This window comes from Ranitomeya imitator, chromosome 5 (assembly GCF_032444005.1).
Source record: "Ranitomeya imitator isolate aRanImi1 chromosome 5, aRanImi1.pri, whole genome shotgun sequence".
Taxonomy (NCBI): domain Eukaryota; kingdom Metazoa; phylum Chordata; class Amphibia; order Anura; family Dendrobatidae; genus Ranitomeya; species Ranitomeya imitator.
The window spans coordinates 233,633,731-233,654,158 of NC_091286.1; the positions used below are offsets into that span (position 1 = coordinate 233,633,731).

At 42.0% G+C, this 20,428-nt stretch overlaps 1 protein-coding gene across 2 annotated transcripts in view; it reads left to right on the top strand.

Annotated features, from left to right (window-relative positions):
- MAP3K5 (mitogen-activated protein kinase kinase kinase 5) overlaps positions 1-20,428 on the top strand; it is a 295,259-nt gene that overhangs the window by 188,230 nt on the left and 86,601 nt on the right. For both annotated transcript variants that reach the window (XM_069725964.1, XM_069725965.1), the window contains exons 8-9: positions 10,510-10,622; positions 18,918-19,077. In XM_069725964.1, the coding sequence (XP_069582065.1) occupies positions 10,510-10,622; positions 18,918-19,077 (273 nt within the window). The remainder of the gene's footprint in view (positions 1-10,509; positions 10,623-18,917; positions 19,078-20,428) is intronic.

The following is a 20,428-nucleotide window of genomic DNA, read 5'->3' on the forward strand; positions in this document are numbered from 1 at the left end:
TGTGGATGATATTGATCAGGATACTATGCTTAATAAGGCTAGTAATAACCGTGGGTCTTGTGAGGAGCACATCACCTTCACCACTACATACAGCCCTCAGTTTAAAGAAATCACTAATATCATCAGAAAAAGAATCCCTATGTTGAGCCAGGATAAAAAGCTGAATGAAGTCCTGTCCAAACCAGTGCGCCATATCGCTAAAAAAGCCCCTAGTCTGAACGACATCTTATCCCCCAGCCTCTTTGTTAGTGAGGACAAAAAGTTAAAAGAAAAATTAAAACTGGCTCAGTACAAAAGGCACATACAAGTGTGGGCATAATATATGCACCTGCTGTAAATACATGGTGAACAGTAAGGAATTTCACTCATCTGTCACCAAAAAGATGTACAAAATTAACCACTACATTAACTGCAACACCTCCAATGTGGTGTATCTGATGAATTGCACCATTTGTGACCAGCAATATGTGGGGTGCACAGGGGGCCCCCTGCAGGTGAGAATAAGAAGGCATCTGTCTGATGCAGTAAATAAAATTACCCTTAAAGGGAACCTGTCACCCCGAAAATCGCGGGTGAGGTAAGCCCACCGGCATCAGGGGCTTATCTACAGCATTCTGTAATGCTGTAGATAAGCCCCCGATGTTATCTGAAAGAGGAGAAAAAGACGTTAGATTATACTCACCCAGGGGCGGTCCCGCTGCTGGTCCGGTCGGATGGGTGTCTCTGGTCCGCTGCGGCGCCTCCCATCTTCATTCCAAGACGTCCTCTTCTGATCTTCAGCTACGGCTCCGGCGCAGGCGTACTTTGTCTGCCCTGTTGAGGGCAGAACAAAGTACTGCAGTGCGCAGGCGCTGGAAAGGTCAGAGAGGCCCGGCGCCTGCGCACTGCAGTACTTTGCTCTGCCCTCAACAGGGCAGACAAAGTACGCCTGCGCCGGAGACGTGGCTGAAGATCAGAAGAGGACGTCTTGGAATGAAGATGGGAGGCGCTGCAGCGGACCAGAGACACTCATCTGACCGGACCAGCAGCGGGACCGCCCCTAGGTGAGTATAATCTAACGTCTTTTTCTCCTCTTTCAGGTAACATCGGGGGCTTATCTACAGCATTACAGAATGCTGTAGATAAGCCCCTGATGCCGGTGGGCTTACCTCACCCGCGATTTTCGGGGTGATAGGTTCCCTTTAAGAGCTCTGCTGCATCCAAACATTTCATCCATAAACACAATGGAGGTCTGTGGCATTGAAAGGGTTAAAGCTCCGTTTCGAGGGGGAGATATAAAAAGAAAAGTAACCAACAGAGAGATATGGTGGATGTATCAACTTAAATCTAGAGCCCCGCTAAGCATAAATATCCAGCAGGATCTTATGAATTATTATGAATGATGATAAGCTATAATTCTTGTATATATCGTCCTTTTTTTTCTGTCCTGCCTTAAGCATAAACTCATTAATTACCTCTCGTTGTTGCCCTGTTTCTGCTGTCTGCAAGATCAGAGGGTGTAACTCAATGGGCTTAGTCCTATATAGCAGCACTCTTTCATTTTATTCCTATCAGGCCTTTTTCTCACGTCAGTGGCTCCAGTGCGTGTGGTGACAGTTTCCTCATGTACCGGAGACACTGACTCACGTAGACACATCAAAATAAATCTGTCTCTGCACATGTCAGCGTGTTTTCACGGACCGCGTGTCCGTGTGCAAAACACAGACATGTCTGCGTTTCTCCGGCAGCACGGTCCGCAAAGCGTCCCGCACACGTGCACACGGAGAACAGTGTGCACTGTCCTCCGTGTGCACGTACCGCCGCAGGAGATACAGTGCTACTGTTAAGCGCTGTCCCCTGCTTTTGGTGCTGAAGCCGGCATTCATTCCTTCTCCTCAGCAGCGTTCGCTGGAGAGAAGGAATGAAAAATCAAAGTTTTTTTTTTTGTTGTTAAAAATAAAGTTTGGGGTCACCTCCCGCCTCCCTCTCCCCGTGCGCCTGCCCGCTTGCAGAGAAATACTCACCCAGCTCCCGCGATGTCTCCTCTCAGCGCCGGCAGCCTGTCCTGTGTGAGCAGTCACGTGGTACCGCTCATTACAGTGATGAATATGTGGCTCCACCTCACATATCACATATAAGCATGCTAGTCGAGTTATGATTGCATAGTTTAAATGATTATCGGTTCATATAAACGAACCTTTGATCAGACGTTTAATCTGCAAAATAGAGGTCCAGGACAACGCCAGGTATATGGGACTAAGCCTACAATGAGAATAAAAAAGGCAGGGCGCTCCATAGTGCAGAAATCCTTAATAGGCCGAATTCACACTTGCGAGTGTGATGCGAGAATCTATTGCATCAATACCTGGAGTGTGCGGCTGCATGTATTTCTATGCAGCCGCACAGTCCGGTCCCGATATTGATGCGAGAGAACTTGCGCAAGTTTCTCACTTCACATTCGCAAGTGTGATCTCAGCCATAAAGTGGAGATGGTGAGTGCTGACTGATGGGGCATATGGTTGTAAGTTCACCTTGGAGAGATGTGCAAATACCAGGCACAACCCTATTTCAAATCCAAAGATTGAATTAATTATCTGCAGCTGCCCCAGGTGATGGTTCCGTCCAGGATCCACCATGTATCAGATAACTAGTATAAAAATGTCTTGAGAAAGACATCTGTCCGTAGTTGAAAGGCGTAGCCCTAAGAGTAATTTCACACTAGGTGTTTTTTCATCGTTTTTTTTTCTGCAGCAAAACTTGATGTCTTGGTAGGAAAGAAGCTGCATAAAAAAGCATTTTTTCTTGTGTTTTTTGCTGCGCTTTTTGTGCATTTTTTACTGCGGTTTTGGTTGGAAAAAGTCTTATTATTCTATAGAATCAGGTTTTGGTACAAAAGCGCGACAACCTGATTCCTGCCTTTTTTGGTGTGTGCTTTTTTTCACCACCCATTAATTTTAATGGCTGAAAAAATGCTGGAAAAACACTGAAAGAAGTGACCCGCTCCATTATGCAAAAAACCATGCAAAGCACAAAGTCCTGAATGGAAAAAAAACAAGCCGTGTTCATAAGATTTCTGAAATCTCAGACTTTGCTGGTACTGTAAAACACAGCTGAAAATTTGCATAAAAAAGCTACAAAAGCACCTAGTGTGAACTTAGCCATATTCTTTTCATAAATTCGTATGAAGATATTTCTTGCCTTTCTGTCATAGTCAGCAGCGCTTTTATCATCCGTTTTTTATTTTAATTATTTATCAGACCTATGGGACTATCTCATTCAATATTTTGCAGACATGTATCATGAAGATGAGAAACAAAAAGTTGTTCTTTGTAATATAAGAACTGTTGGCTCTTCTGACCTGTTTGATTTTAGTAAATATATTTATTCCCCATAAAATAACAAATCTTGGTTTACTTTCTTCTTGTTCTTCCGTTGTTATTCCTCTTAGGAATTTCGTAATAAATTGACAACTGGGTTTTATAGTCTTATATTGTCAAATCTGGAATACTAGTACTACACATTTGACAAAGGGGATGACAACACCAAGTTGTCAAATCTTTCATTCTTTAAGCCTTTCACCACTGGGCGATTTTCCGTTTTATACTCCTTCTTCCAAGAGCCATAGCTTTTTATTTTTCCATCCGCACAACCATATGAGGAAGTCTTTTTGGTGGGACGAGTTGTACTTTAGAGTGATATCATTCATTTTATCATGTGATGAAGTGGGCATTGGCAAAAAAGATTTCAATTAGGCCGGTTTCACACGTCAGTGGCTCCGATACGTGAGGTGACAGTTTCCTCACATACCGGAGACACTGACACACGTAGACACAGTGAAATCAATGCACCTGTGCAAATGTCATTGATTTTTTGCGGACCGTGTCTCCGTGTGCCAAACACGGAGACATGTCAGTGTTCGTGGGAGCGCACGGATTACACGGACCCATTAAAGTCAATGGGTCCGTGTAAAACACGTACCGCACACGGACGTGTGCAGTCCGTGTGCCGTGCAGGAGACAGCGCTACTGTAAGCGCTGTCCCCCCCACTGGTGCTGAAGCCGCGATTCATATCTTCCCTGCAGCAGCGTTAGCTGTAGAGAAGATATGAATAATCGTGTTTAAAATAAGATCCATGGGGGTGTAGCCGCATATTCATTACTGTAGATGAGCGGCCCCACGTGACCGCTCATACAGTAGAAGATGCAGCCAGGACTGGAAGCAGCGCCAGCCAGCGAGGGAGCCGGGTGAGTATTTTAATAACAGCGGGGGGGGGGGGTGGGAAGCACAGGGGGTGGGAGGGGGGGTCATGGATCTTATTTTAAACACGATTATTCATATCTTCTCTACAGCAAACGCTGCTGCAGGGAAGATATGAATCGCGGCTTCAGCACCAGATGCAGGGGGCAGCGCTAAACTTTAGCGCTGTCTCCTGCACGGTGCGTGTGGTACCCAGTGGGCACACGGGCGGCGCACATGCCACACTGATGTGCCACAGAAATGCATCGGCACACGGACACGGATAATTCCGGTACCGATTTTTCCGGTACCGGAATTATCTGGACGCGTGAGACTGCCCTTACATTGAAATAGCAACAAAAGTGCAATTCCACTGTTTGTTTGTTTGTTTTTTTACTTATATGTTTACTATATATGAAAACTGCCCTGGCAATATGATTCCCTATATCAGTACGCTTATACCAAACATGTATAGATTAGTTTTTTGGTTTTTTTTTATTGGTGGAGAAAAATAATCTGAAATCTGTAAAATAAATCATCGTTTGAAGCCGTTTTCGTATTATGGGGTTGGTTTAGGGCTTATTTTTTGCACCCTGAATTTACATTTTTGTTATTTTGGGGAAGATACAATGTTTTGATCGCCTCTTGCTGCATTTTCTTGCAATATTGCGTCGGCTAACAAACGTAATTCTTGTGGGTTTTTTTTTTATTATTTATTTTTCTCATTACGCTGTTTACTAATCAACTGATCAGATTAATTTAATTTATTTTATATTTTGATAGATCGGACTTTTACCAACATGTTGTTTTTTGTCATATTTTTAAAAACTTGTATAAAAACGTCTTGCTTAATTTGTTTGTTCCCCTAGGGGACTTGAAACTGTGGTCATCTGATGGCTAGTGCTATACCTAGCAGAGTAGTAGCACTGCTATGTTCACCTAAATTCACAATTTCATATAAACGCCGGCAAAACGCTGGCTTTCACAGAAATATTGTTATGACAAGCATGGAGGTCTTCAGACTCCTGGTTGTCATGGCAACCCATCAGGGCACTGCAGTCGCTTCATGCGAACTCCGAAGGGCACATGGAATGGCATGCTCCCTACTGGCGCTTGTTAAGTGCCTCTGTCAGAGAGTGCATTTGTAAAGTAAGGAGATAAAAAAGCGCAAATAGGGTCTTATCCTTCAGATTAAAGGGAACCTGTCACCCCGTTTTTTGAGATTGAGCTATAAATACTGTTAAATAGGGCCTGCGCTGTGTGTTCCTATAGTGTATGTAGTGTACCCCGATTCCCCATGTATGCTGAGAAATAACTTACCAAAGTCGCCGTTTTCGCCTGTCAATCAGGCTGGTCAGGTCGGGAGGGCGTGGTGACATCGCTGGTTCTTCCTCAGCTTTACGTTGGTGGCGTAGTGGTGAAGACACAGCGCGCGATCTGCGCTGTCATCCCTTTCGTCGGTGGGGGCGGCCATCTTCCTGGGGCCGCGCGTGCGCAGATCGAGTGCTCTGCTGCACGGGGCTTCAGGAAAATGGCCGCGGGATGCCGCGCGTGCGCATTAGAGATCGCGGCGGCCATTTTCCCAAAGCCGAGATGCAAACTCGGCTTTGGGAAAATGGCCGCCGCGATCTCTAATGCGCACGCGCGGCATCCCGCGGCCATTTTCCTGAAGCCCCGTGCAGCAGAGCACTCGATCTGCGCACGCGCGGCCCCAGGAAGATGGCCGCCCCCACCGACGAAAGGGATGACAGCGCAGATCGCGCGCTGTGTCTTCACCACTACGCCACTACGCCACCAACGTAAAGCTGAGGAAGAACCAGCGATGTCACCACGCCCTCCCGACCTGACCAGCCTGATTGACAGGCGAAAACGGCGACTTTGGTAAGTTATTTCTCAGCATACATGGGGAATCGGGGTACACTACATACACTATAGGAACACACAGCGCAGGCCCTATTTAACAGTATTTATAGCTCAATCTCAAAAAACGGGGTGACAGGTTCCCTTTAATTGTAGTTTTTAACAAGAAGCTGCTCACCTAATAGCATAAACCAAAAGCATGTGTGTATTGGCTGCTGCAGATCCACGGGCCGCCCACGTGACCTTCTCAGAGACGTTTGTAAAGGATAATTTGTGGATTAAATCTGCGCTGCCACAATGATACAAATTCAGATATAATGAAGAACTCTGGTAGTTTATTCTCAAAGCGTTTCAAGGTCTATCTGACCCCTTCATCAGGAGAATTACCAAAAAGATATGCAGACACGATATTGTTGCACTGCTTAAATACATTCAAATTTAAAAAACGGGCGCGAAAAGGACCTCCTGACATGTGACATCCAATGTCAGAGTTCCTGAAAACATTGATAAATTGTTAATCTAATACAAAATCATTCCATATATGCATTTAAGCATACAGAAGTTGTTAACAATGAATGAAATAGTTTTTAGGCTGATTAAGAATTTCAGTATGCATTTAATTTGGAATGATTTTGTATTAGATTAACCATTTATCAATGTTTCCAGGAACTCTGACATCGGATGTCACATGTCAGGAGGTCCTTTTTGCACCTGTTTTTGAAATTTGAATGTATTTAAGCAGAGCAAAAACATCATGTCTGTATATCTTTTTGGTAATTATCCTGATGAAGGGGTCAGATAGATCTTGAAACACGTTGAGAATAAACCACCAGAGTTCTTCATTATATCTGAATTTGTATCATTGTGGCAGCGCGGATTTAATCCACAAATTATCCTTTAGAAACGTCTCAGAGAGTGTATTTAACAGACTAACAGCCGTGTGCGAAGCTCCACTCCACCCACTTCTATTAAAGGCACATGATGGCTGATTAAATCAGTCATCATCTTATGGAAAGTTGCGGGGTGCAAGCCCACATCAAAGGCAGCGACACAAAGCTGATATCAAATCTAATGGATGCCCCATTTCTGGAGCGGTTGAGGGCTGATGTTCTTAGTCTGGGAGGGGGCAAATATCCATGGCCCCTTCTTAGGCTATTAATATCAGCCCGCAGCTGTCTGCCTAGCCTTTGCTGGTTATTACTAGGGGGACCACACATCATTTTTTGGAGGGGTCACCCCTTGTTAATAACCAGTAATGGCTAAGTAGACAGCTCTGATCCTGTTATTAATAGCCTGGGAGGCTCTGTGTTTATTATCCCTTTCCCAGACTATAAACATCAGCCCCAGTTGTCAGCTTTCCCTCAGCTGGTTAAATAAATATGGGGGACCCCACACCATTTTTTTAAATTTATTAACTAAATATATGAGCGGTAAGCTACACATGCACTGCACTGATTATAATCAGTGCAGTGCATGTGTAGCATACTGTCATGTATTTAGCTAATAAATTAAGAAAAATATGGGGGACCCCACGCCAATTTTTTTAAACTCCCAAGGGTGGTTTGCACGTTAATGACTGGGCCAATTTTTACAATTCTGACCTCTGTCCCTTTATGAGGTTATAACTCTGGAACACGTCAACGGATCCTGATGATTGTGACAGTGTTTTCTCGTGACATATGGTACTTCATTTGATATTACCTGCGTTTATTTGTGAGAAAAAACGGAAATTTTTCAAAAAATGTGCAATTTTCCAACTTTGAATTTTTATGCCCTTAAATCACAGAGAGATGTCACACAAAATTCTTAATAAGTAACATTTCCCACATGTCTACTTTACATCAGCACAATTTTGGAACCAAATTTTTTTTTTTTGTTGGGGAGTTATAAGGGTTAAAAGTTTATACCATTCCGCGTTTGGTAAAATTGATAAAGCCGTTTTATTCTTCGGGTTAGTACAATAACAGCGATACCTCATTTATATCATTTTTTTTGTTTTGGCGCTTTTATACGATAAAAACTATTTTATATAAAAAATAATTTTTTTTGCATCGCTTTATTCTGAGGACTATAACTTTTTTATTTCGCTGATGATGCTGTATGGCACCTCGTTTTTTGCGGGACAAGATGACATTTTCAGCGGTACCATGTTTATTTATATCCATCTTTTTTATTGCGTTTTATTCCACTTTTTGTTCGGCGGTATGATAATGAAGCGTTGTTTTTTGCCTTGGTTTTTTTTTTTTTTTACGGTGTTCACTGAAGATGAAGAGGTTAACTAGTGAGAGAGTTTTATAGGTCGGGTTATTACGGACGCGGCGATACTAAATATGTGTACTTTTATTGTTTACATTTCTTTATCTAAATTAAAAAAAAAAAGCATTTATTGGAACAATTTGTTTTTTTTTCTTCATTTCATTTTTATTGTTTTTTACCATGTAAATATTTTTTTTTCTTAACTTTTTTACTTTGTCCCAGGGTGGGACATCATGCTGTAGTGTCAGATCGCTGATCTGACACTTTGCAGAGCACTGTGTCAGATCAGCGATCTGACAGGCAGTGCAGGAGGCTTGCCAGCGCCTGGTCTCAGCAGGCGCTTGCAAGCCACCTCCCTGTAGGACCCGGAAGGAGTCCCGTGGCCATTTTGGATTTGGGGCCTGCAGGGAGGAGGACGTAGGAGACCTTCTGAACAACGCGATCACATCGCGTTGTTCCAAAGGTCTCCGGGAAGCACGCAGGGAACCCCCTCCCTGCGCGATGCTTCCTTATGCCGCTGGAATGCTGCGATCATGTTTGATCGCAGTGTTCCGGGGGTTAATGTGCCGGGAGCGGTCCGTGACCACTCCTGGCACATAGTGCTGGATGTTAGCTGTAATAATCAGCTAACACCCGGCTGTGATCGGCCGCGTCACCCCCCCCCCCCCCTCCCCCTCGTGAGCGCGGCCGATCGCCTATGACGTACTATCCCATCCCTGGGAATTAAATCCCAGGTCACCTCAACAGGATAGTATGTCATATGGGATTAAGGGGTTAACCAGCTGAGGGCAAGCTGACAACTGGGGCTGATGTTTATAGTCTCAATGACATCGATCATCAATCTATATCTGTATATAACATTGTCATTGCAAATTAATTTAATAACTAATAAAACAGAGAATTACTTTATGTAAAAGCTGATATTAAAAACGCATTGTACACGCATGTAAAACGGATGCTACTTGCTAAAAATCGCATTGTATTCGCATGTCAATCGCATGACACTCATCCTACTTTTCTGAATCAACATTGGACCGAATTATTAAACACTTGTGTGACTCCAGCCTTGGCCTTACTTTGGGATCACTCCCAACAGAGTGTTAGTTCCTATTCCAAGCCAGCTTCAGTGTTGTGCTTCCATTGCATGCCTCTTGGTTCAATTTGGGTCTACTAACCATAATTTAGCACCCGGTGCCAGTTTGCTACTTCAACTATCTCATATTTAAAGGGCATTGCTTCCAGAGAAGAGAGAATTATTTTCTACTTTATAAAGCACAGCAGTGAAGATATGGGTGTCAAAATAGAGGCAGAGAAAATTAAAATAAGTCAAAATCAATTAAAGTAAAAACGGTTGTCAAAAGTATTTTCTTTTAGAGAAGGAGGAAAATTATATTCAATATATAAATATGGAAGTTACTCTTTAAAAATTAAATTGCAAAGTAGTGATTTTTTATAAATGCATTAGGTTATGCCATTTAGAAGAGCACAATATTATCTAAAAATTTGAAGGCATAATTTAATTTTGTGAGCACTTTAGGATTTGACAATGGCTATTGTGTAGAACTTTAAGGACATGTCACCAAATAAAAAGTAGAAATTTCTCCACTTATTTTATTTCCACTGCTCCCCCAAGTATTCTGTTTTTTTTTTTGCTTTTTTAAAACATCCGTCCTGCAGTTCCGAAGATTAATTTAGTGCTAATTTTCATGGTCTTTATCAAGGGGGTGTTGCTCACAGGAATCTCTGGGCGCGTGTCTTTAGGCGGCACTGCATAAATTGCCCTGCGAGTCACGTTCTTTTGATAAAGACCATAAAAAGTGGCACTAAATAAAATTTCTGGAACTGTATTGTAGAGTTGTGTGTGAATATAACTTTCACATCGTTCAGGAAGAAAGGTCAGATTAGTCAAGTTTGTATAATACTTTTTAAGCTCTTTAACTATATAACACAAGTTCAATAGAATGTTGGTGCATATTTAGATAATTATTAGTGCACTATAAAGATAGAAACTATGATAGTGCCAGCCACAATTTATTCATCAGGAAGTAAAGTCTATCAGGTAATTTCCTCACATACATTGAACCTAATGCGGCAGATAAAGGCTGTAGTGATGGCATATTATGTAGCACAGTAAACTTTGTGTGATGTTTCTAAGTCTATCAGTGTTTGCTTTTATAGGTACAGGAGAGCATTTGAGTCTGAACCAACTCTTCAGTCTGGAATTAATTATGCAGTGCTCCTTTTGGCAGCTGGGCATCAATTTGATTCTTCGTTTGAACTTCGTAAAATTGGTAATTTGACTTTAATTACTCTTTTTTATTATCCACACTTTGTGTGATCATACATTACAATACATAATGCTCACTTCATACATATAAAATCTTCTGCCTTCAATAGATGTTAAACAACCTTTATTCATAAAGTACTGTTCGTTCGGGCTGTAGTTTACAAAACATACACAGGCAGGACAAGTTGCTACCTCGTTTCTCAAAAAGACACCTGATGCCCTAAATGCTTAGCATTATCAGTAATGTCCTGGTACTGTGTAACAACTGGGTTCATTTTGAAGAATTGTCTGTGATACATGCAGGCTCGATGATAGTTCACTTTCCTTTAATTGGACTTTGTTTTTATTCTTTACTACTATGTGTCACTAAGAAGTGTTTTCATACTGTAAGTGTGCTCACATTTTGTTGACTTGAGTTTATGAGAAGGAAAAGTGTTACTGGCAGTCCTACCAAATAGCTGTGCCAGGCAAGAATTATAAAAGTATTTCCTACTATGCAGATGGAAAGTACAACTGGATTTAATTTGCTTGGACAAGCAAATTTTTGCATGTTCTACACTTTCAATAAAAGAAAATTTAAGTCTAACTCCAGATAAAAACTGAAAATGCTGCTTTGATCAGACTCTGTGTTCTAATTTCCCCTAAATGTTGATCTATCTACCTTACCTGTTTGTGGACAGATGTATGACTAGGTTTAGATCTAAGATCTTTCAGGTATAGATCTAAAGACTATTTTTGTTAGTAGAAGTTGTAAAATATGTAGGCTTTTGAAAATGAGAATAGACCACAAAAATAATTAATGTTGTTCTTTCAGAAGGCAGTTTTGACAGAAGTTGTCATAAGCTGCATGGGTCTCTCATTTAGCAACCTAACTGACTTGTGTGTGCTTATTTTAATGTTGTTCTAGTGCCAAAACATGAAAGTTAAATTGAAATCCGGTTTTAGCTTGGACTTCAACCGAAAGTTGGTACAATATTAGGAAAAGGTTGAGAAGTCATCTGTTTTAAGTATAGTTTTTTTTCTAATATGGAAGTTGGTGGCAGATGGATCTGGATGTTTGGGCAAAGTTTTTACTAAGTAACACTATTTTTTGCTCAATATATAGGTTTTATGAAGGCCTTTGCAAGAGAACAAAATTGTGGAAAGCATAACTTTTCTTCTTTAAAGGGAAAATATCACCATGAAAATGTTGTCCAATATTTTGGCATCATGATAAATAGCTCGAATAGCTGAGCATATTGATGTATAGTTCTACGGCAAAATGTTAAGTATATAGTGGCTTGTGAAAGTATTCACTCCTCCTTCGCATTTTTCTATGTAACAACATGGAATTTTACCGTTTTTGGGGGTTTTTGTTCTAGGGTTTTGCATCAGTTCATGCAAACATGCCTACAACTGTGAACTGTGGGTTTTTTTTATGCAGCAAACAACAAATAGGACAAAATAGTAAAACTTCAGTGTGCATAATTAGTCACCGACACCCTAAAATCAGTACTTTGTTGAGACATATGTTGCTGCAATCACAGCTGGATAATTCTCTGGAGTTTTCCACGTCTTGCTATTGGGATTTTCTCCCATTCATCAAGGAAAAACAATTGCATCCTTCAAAACCATTACACGTTTCCCCCTAAACCACTTGATTGTTGTTTTAGCAGTATGCTTTGGGTCATTGTCTTGTAAACCTTTGTCCCAGTCTCAAAACAGACTGAAACAGATTTTGCTCAAGAATATCCCTGTATTTCACATCATCCATCTTCCAATCTACTTGAACCATTTTCCCTGTCCCTGCTGCCAAAAAACATACCCACAGCATGATGCTGCCACCACCATGTTTCACTGTAGGGATGGTGTTCTTGGAGTGACGATCAGTGTTAGTTTGGCGCCAGACAGTGTTTACCATGGTGGCCAAAAAGATCAATTTTGGCCTTATCTGACCACAGCCCTTTCTGCCATACATTTAGGGAATCTACCACATGTCTTTGGCAAACTCAAAATGAGCCTTATAATAATTTTTGTGTATAAACAAATGCTTTTTTTTCTGCCCACTCTTCCATAAAGGCGACCTCTATGGAGTGTACGGCTTATTGTATTCATATGGACAGATACTCTAGTCTCTGCTTAGTCTCTGCTTGGGAACTCTGCGACTCCTTCAGGGTTACCTTTGGTCTCTGTGCCTCCTCTCTGATTAATGTCCTCTTTGCTGGGCTAAGAGTTTTGGTAGGTGGCCATCTCTTGGCAGGTTTGTTGTGGCAACATGTTCTTTTGATGATAATGGATTTGACTGTGCTCCAGTGGATTATCAGAGATTTGGATATTTTATTTATGACCCAACCTTGACTTGTTCTTTTCAGCAACTTATGTTCCCGACTTGTTTGGAGATCTCTTTGATCTTCATGGTGGTGTTTGGTCAGTGGTGCCTCTTGCTTAATGGTGTTGCAGCCTCTGTGTCCTTTCAGAAAAGATGTGTATATACTGACAGACCATGTGACACTTAGATTGCACACAGGTGGCTTCCGTTCACTAAGCATGTGACTTATGAAGGTAATTTCTTGAACCAGAAATTTTTAGGGGCTTCATCGCAAAAAAAGGTGACGTATGAAGGTAATTGCTTCACCAGGAATTTTTAGGGGCTTCATCGCAAAAGGGGTGAACACATAAGTACATGCCTATTTTTAGTTATTTGATCCCATAAATTTAATTTCACTTACTTACATCACTTCACCAACTTAGACTATTTAGTGCTTATGCATCACACACAAATCGGATTGCAAAAATATTTAAAGACAGGTTGCAATGTAACAAAATCGGTAGAAAGCCGAGGAGTGTGAATACTTTCGCAACCCACTGTTACTTGAATTATGTTAATTTAAGTCCTTGCTTGTTCTTCGCTCATAGGTCCAGTGGGTGGACTACTTTCTTTTCTTTTTTTTTTTTTTTTTTATTCGCTGTATGGTTCCAGGGGTATGGGCTTCTTTAGATAGTACATATTTTTATGGACTTCACCAAGGGGGTGTTACTCAGAGGGTTATAATCTGGAGCATCCTAAAGACACACTCCCAGAGAATCCTGTGAGCACCACCTCCTTAGTACAGACCATGAAAATTAGCACTAAATCAGGGATGGGGAATCTTTTTTTTTTTTTTTTTTTCTGCCAAAGACCATTTGGATATTTATACCATCCTTCGGGGGCCGTACAAAAACTCCACCCGCAAAGTACATCCTGACCCTGGCACTGGTTTCAGGACGTAATCTTTCATTGCATGCCCTTCAGCATTCAGTAATGAACATTGTGTGTGTGTGTGTGCTAACGAGCTTGTGGTAATCAAAATACACCTCCCTGCCCAAGAATGCGGTCCCTGAGAATCTGCTCGGGGGCCTGATAAAAGGTCATCGAGGGCCGTAAATGGCCCTGGGGCCTGAGGTTCCCCACCCCTGCACTAAATAAACAAAAGCCTACATTTTTGGAACCGGACACTATTAACCCCTCTGTGACCTTAGACGTACTATCCCGTCGAGGTTCCCTGGGCTTATCTGACCCTGGACGGGATAGTACGTCATAGCCGATCGGCCGCGCTCACGGGGGCAGCGCGGCCGATCGCGGCCGGGTGTCAGCTGCTTATCGCAGCTGACATCCGGCACTATGTGCCAGGAGCGGTCACGGACCGCCCCCGGCACATTAACCCCTGGCACACCGCGATCAAAGATGATCGCGATGTGCCGGCGGTGCAGGGAAGCACCGCGCAGGGAGGGGGCTCCCTGCGGGCTTCCCTGAGCCCCCCGCAGCAACGCGATGTGATCGCGTTGCTGCGAGGGTCTCCTCACCTCCCTCCCTGCTCGAGCCCCGGATCCAAGATGGCCGCGGATCCGGGTCCTGCAGGGAGGGAGGTGGCTTCACAGAGCCTGCTTAGAGCAGGCACTGTGAAGGCTGCAGCGCTGCATGTCAGATCAGTGATCTGACAGAGTGCTGTGCAAACTGTCAGATCACTGATCTGTGATGTCCCCCCCTGGGACAAAGTAAAAAAGTAAAAAAAAATTTTTCCAAATGCGTAAAAAAAATTAAAAAAAATATTCCAAAATAATGAAAAAAAAAAAAATATATTATTCCCATAAATACATTTCTTCATCTAAATAAAAAAAAAAAAAACAATAAAAGTACACATATTTAGTATCGCCGCGTCCGTAACGACCCGACCTATAAAACTGTCCCACTAGTTAACCCCTTCAGTAAACACCGTAAGAAAAAAAAAAAAAAAAACGAGGCAAAAAACAACGCTTTATTATCATACCGCCGAACAAAAAGTGGAATAACACGCGATCAAAAGGACAGATATAAATAACCATGGTACCGCTGAAAGCGTCATATTGTCCCGCAAAAAAAGAGCCGCCATACAGCATCATCAGCAAAAAAATAAAAAAGTTATAGTCCTGAGAATAAAGCGATGCAAAAATAATTATTTTTTCTGTAAAATAGTTTTTATCGTATAAAAGCACCAAACCATAAAAAAATGATATAAATGAGGTATCGCTGTAATCGTACTGACCCGAAGAATAAAACTGATTTATCAATTTTACCAAACGCGGAACGGTATAAACGCCTCCCCCAATAGAAATTCATGAATAGCTGGCTTTTGGTCATTCTTCCTCACAAAAATCGGAATAAAAAGCGATAAAAAAATGTCACGTGCCCAAAAATGTTTTCAATAAAAACGTCAACTCGTCCCGCAAAAAACAAGACCTCACATGACTCTGTGGACCAAAATATGGAAAAATTATAGCTCTCAAAATGTGGTATTGCAAAAAATATTTTTTGCAATAAAAAGGGTCTTTCAGTGTGTGACGGCTGCCAATCATAAAAATCCGCTAAAAAACTCGCTATAAAAGTAAATCAAACCCCCCTTCATCACCCCCTTAGTTAGGGAAAAATTAAAAAAAATGTATTTATTTCCATTTTCCCATTAGGGCTAGGGTTAGGGCTAGGATTAGGGTTAGGGTTAGGGCTAGGGTTAGGGCTAGGGTTAGGGCTAGGGCTAGGGTTAGGGCTAGGGTTAGGGCTAGGGTTAAGGTTAGGGTTAGGGCTAGGGTTAGGGTTAGGGCTAGGGCTAGGGTTAGGGCTAGGGTTAGGGCTAGGGTTAGGGCTAGGGTTAGGGTTAGGGTTAGGGCTAGGGTTAGGGCTAGGGCTAGGGTTAGGGCTAGGGTTAGGGTTAGGGTTGGGGCTACAGTTAGGGTTGGGGCTAAAGTTAGGGTTAGGGTTTAGATTACATTTACAGTTGGGAATAGGGTTGGGATTAGGGTTAGGGGTGTGTCAGGGTTAGAGGTGTGGTTAGGGTTACCGTTGGAATTAGGGTTAGGGGTGTGTTTAGATTAGGGTTTCAGTTATAATTGGGGGGTTTCCACTGTTTCGGCACATCAGGGGCTCTCCAAACACGACATGGCGTCCGATCTCAATTCCAGCCAATTCTGCGTTGAAAAAGTAAAACAGTGCTCCTTCCCTTCCGAGCTCTCCTGTGTGCCCAAACAGGGGTTTACCCCAACATATGGGGTATCAGCGTACTCAGGACAAATTGGACAACAACTTTTGTGGACCAATTTCTCCTGTTACCCTTGGGAAAATACAAAACTGGGGGCTAAAAAATAATTTTTGTGGGAAAGCAAAAAGATTTTTTATTTTCACGGCTCTGCGTTATAAACTGTAGTGAAACACTTGGGGGTTCAAAGTTCTCACAACACATCTAGATAAGTTCATTGAGGGGTCTAGTTTCCAATATGGGGTCACTTGTGGGGGGTTTCTACTGTTTAGGTACATTAGGGGCTCTGCAAACGCAATGTGACGCCTGCAGACCAATCCATCTAAGTCTGCATTCCAAATGATGCTCCTTCCCTTCCGAGCCCTCCCATGCGCCCAAACGGTGGTTCCCCCCCACATATCGGGTATCAGCGTACTCAGGACAAATTGGACAACAACATTTAGGGTCCAATTTCTCCTGCTAACCTTGGAAAAATACAAAACTGGGGGCTAAAATATAATTTTTGTGGAGAATAAAATATTTTTTATTTGCATGGCTCTGCGTTATAAACTGTAGTGAAATACTTGGGGGTTCAAAGCTCTCACAACACATCAAGATGAGTTCCTTAGGGGGTCTACTTTCCAAAATGGTGTCACTTGTGGGGGGTTTCTACTGTTTAGGTACATTAGGGGCTCTGCAAACGCAATGTGACGCCTGCAGACCATTCCATCTAAGTCTGCATTCCAAATGGCGCTCCTTCCCTTCCGAACCCTCCCATGCGCCCAAACGGTGGTTCCCCCCCACATATGGGGTATCAGCGTACTCAGGACAAATTGGACAACAACTTTTGGGGTCCAATTTCTCCTGTTACCCTAGGGAAAATACAAAACTGGGGGCTAAAAAATAATTTTTGTGGGAAAAAAATTTTGTTTTATTTTTATGGCTCTGCATTATAAACTTCTGTGAAGCCCTTGGTGGGTCAAAGTGCTCACCACACATCCAGATAAGTTCCTTAGGGGGTCTACTTTCCAAAATGGTGTCACTTGTGGGGGGTTTCAATGTTTAGGCACATCAGTGGCTCTCCAAACGCAACATGGCGTCCCATCTCAATTCCTGTCAATTTTGCATTGAAAAGTCAAACGGCGCTCCTTCCCTTCCGAGCTCTCCCATGCGCCCAAACAGTGGTTTACTGCCACATATGGGGTATCAGCGTACTCGGGACAAATTGGACAACAACTTTTGAGGTCCAATTTCTTCTCTTACCCTTGGAAAAATAAAAAATTGGGGGCAAAAATATAATTTTTGTGAAAAAATATGATTTTTTATTTTTACGGTTCTGCATTATAAACTTCTGTGAAGCACTTGGTGGGTCAAAGTGCTCACCACACCTCTAGATAAGTTCCTTAGGGGGTCTACTTTCCAAAATGGTGTCACTTGTGGGGGGTTTCAATGTTTAGGCACATCAGTGGCTCTCCAAACGCAACATGGCGTCCCATCTCAATTTCTGTCAATTTTGCATTGAAAAGTCAAACTGCGCTCCTTCCCTTCCGAGCTCTCCCATGCGCCCAAACAGTGGTTTACTGCCACATATGGGGTATCAGCGTACTCAGGACAAATTGGACAAGAACTTTTGAGGTCCAATTTCTTCTCTTACCCTTGGAAAAATAAAAAATTGGGGGCAAAAATATAATTTTTGTGAAAAAATATGATTTTTTATTTTTACGGTTCTGCATTATAAACTTCTGTGAAGCACTTGGTGGGTCAAAGTGCTCACCACACATCCAGATAAGTTCCTTAGGGGGTCTACTTTCCAAAATGGTGTCACTTGTGGGGGGTTTCAATGTTTAGGCACATCAGTGGCTCTCCAAACGCAACATGGCGTCCCATCTCAATTCCTGTCAATTTTGCATTGAAAAGTCAAATAGCGCTCCTTCCCTTCCGAGCTCTCCCATGCGCCCAAACAGTGGTTTACTGCCACATATGGGGTATCAGCGTACTCAGGACAAATTGGACAACAACGTTTTGGGTCCAATTTCTCCTGTTACCCTTGGTAAAATAAAACAAATTGGAGCTGAAGTAAATTTTTTGTGTAAAAAAGTTAAATGTTCATTTTTATTTAAACATTCCAAAAATTCCTATTAAACACCTGAAGGGTTAATAAACTTCTTGAATGTGGTTTTGAGCACCTTGAGGGGTGCAGTTTTTAGAATGGTGTCACACTTGGGCATTTTCTATCATATAGACCCCTCAAAATGACTTCAAATGAGACGTGGTCCCTAAAAAAAAATGGTGTTGTAAAAATGAGAAATTGCTGGTCAACTTTTAACCCTTATAACTCCCTAACAAAAAAAAAATTGGTTCCAAAATTATGCTGATGTAAAGGAGACATGTGGGAAATGTTACTTATTAAGTATTTTGTGTGACATATCTCTGTGATTTAATTGCATAAAAATTCAAAGTTTGAAAATTGCGATATTTTCAAAATTTTCGCCAAATTTCCGTTTTTTTCACAAATAAACGCAGGTACTATCAAAGAAATTTTACCACTATCATGAAGTACAATATGTCACGAGAAAACAATGTCAGAATCACCAGGATCCGTTGAAGCGTTTCGGAGTTATAACCTCATAAAGGGACAGTGGTCAGAATTGTAAAAATTGGCCTGGTCATTAACGTGCAAACCACCCTTGGGGGTAAAGGGGTTAAGCTGGTGACAAATCCTCTTTATGATGTCATTGTTTTTTTTTTTCTATAACCGCTTGCTGGTAATTGACTTTATTTTTGTCTTCAAACAGGGGTAAAAATAAGCAGTTTGTTAGGTAAAAAGGGAAACTTAGAGAAACTTCAAAGTTACTGGGATGTTGGATATTACATGGGAGCTAGTGTATTGGCAAATGACCTCACAAAAGTGGTCCAAGCTGCAGAAAAACTTTTTAAGATGAAGACACCAGCATGGTAAGCTACTTTTCTCATTGTTATCTTTTTTAGATTGTGATCTTATCTACCAACTTGTATGTTTGCCTATATGCCCTTTATGATGGTTCAAAGAACCTTTATGGACCAATGGGCAATCTATATACCTAGTATGGTGCAGCCATGAAGAAACATAGTCAAGGAATGCTGCTAGTGTAGAAATGTTTCATAACTATATGTTTCCACGTGCCATATTACATCAGGATTTTCTGTGGATTGGATGCTGTGTACAGCCGCAGAATCCAATCCGCAGTGTCTAGATCAGGGGTGTCAAACTGCATTCCTCGAGGGCTGCAAACAGGTCATGTTTTCAGGATTTTCTTGTACTGCACAGGTGATAACTTAATCACCTACACACATAATGATTGCAGCACCTTGTGCAATGCTAAGGAAATCTTGAAACACGCATGGTTTGCGGCCCTCGAGGAATGCAGTTTGACACCCCTGGTCTAGATGTTACAGTATAGTGGAGGGGATTTTATGAAATCCTGTCTTCACTATGTGCGCAGGGCCGCATCCAGCGGCCTTGCGTATCTTGACATTCGGTGCGTCTTTATAGACCGCAACATGTCTATTTATCTTACGGAGACGGAACGTCGCCTTGCGCAGGCATGTACTACGGAGGACAGAGAATGAACTTCAATCCAATATTGCGGCCAGCATGCAGCCAGCGGGTAAGGAAAGGGTGAATCAAACACCTGAAAACTCCGCCCTTATGACCGAAAACCGGTCCCGCCAAATTCAGGTGACAGGTTCCCTTTAATTACATCAATTTCTATACAATAAGCGGATGGATGAGATATGCCCTAAGATAGATGTAATACCAACTCTCTATTAAAGAGGCGTATCCCCAAAAAGAGACCACACTATATTATCCAGGAATTACCTGAGCCAAATAGTACTTTCAATACAAAATGCTCCAAAACCGCCACCCTAAAAATCAGGGTAGTTGCCATTCAAAAAAGTTGAATATATTCCCCAATTCAAAGAAATGAAATATCAAATCATATATTCAAACATTCACATAATATTGGTAATGGCAAATGATATATCATGTCATATACTCCAATATTCACACACTCAACGCGTTACTCAAGGAGTAAATTAACAGATCATAACCAGGAGTACTTAGCTGACGTTTCCCTTGATGGATATGGCACAGGCATGATGGCCGGAGGCCCCGAGACAGTCCTCATTCACATATAATGCAATCCCTGGGTGCCGCTATAGCTTTTATGCTTTGTGTATTGGTGTTGGGTTATATTCACCCGGTGTATTTGGGTTCGGGGTTATACATAGGTCCTAAATATGCTTGACTAAAAGGCAGCAGTTT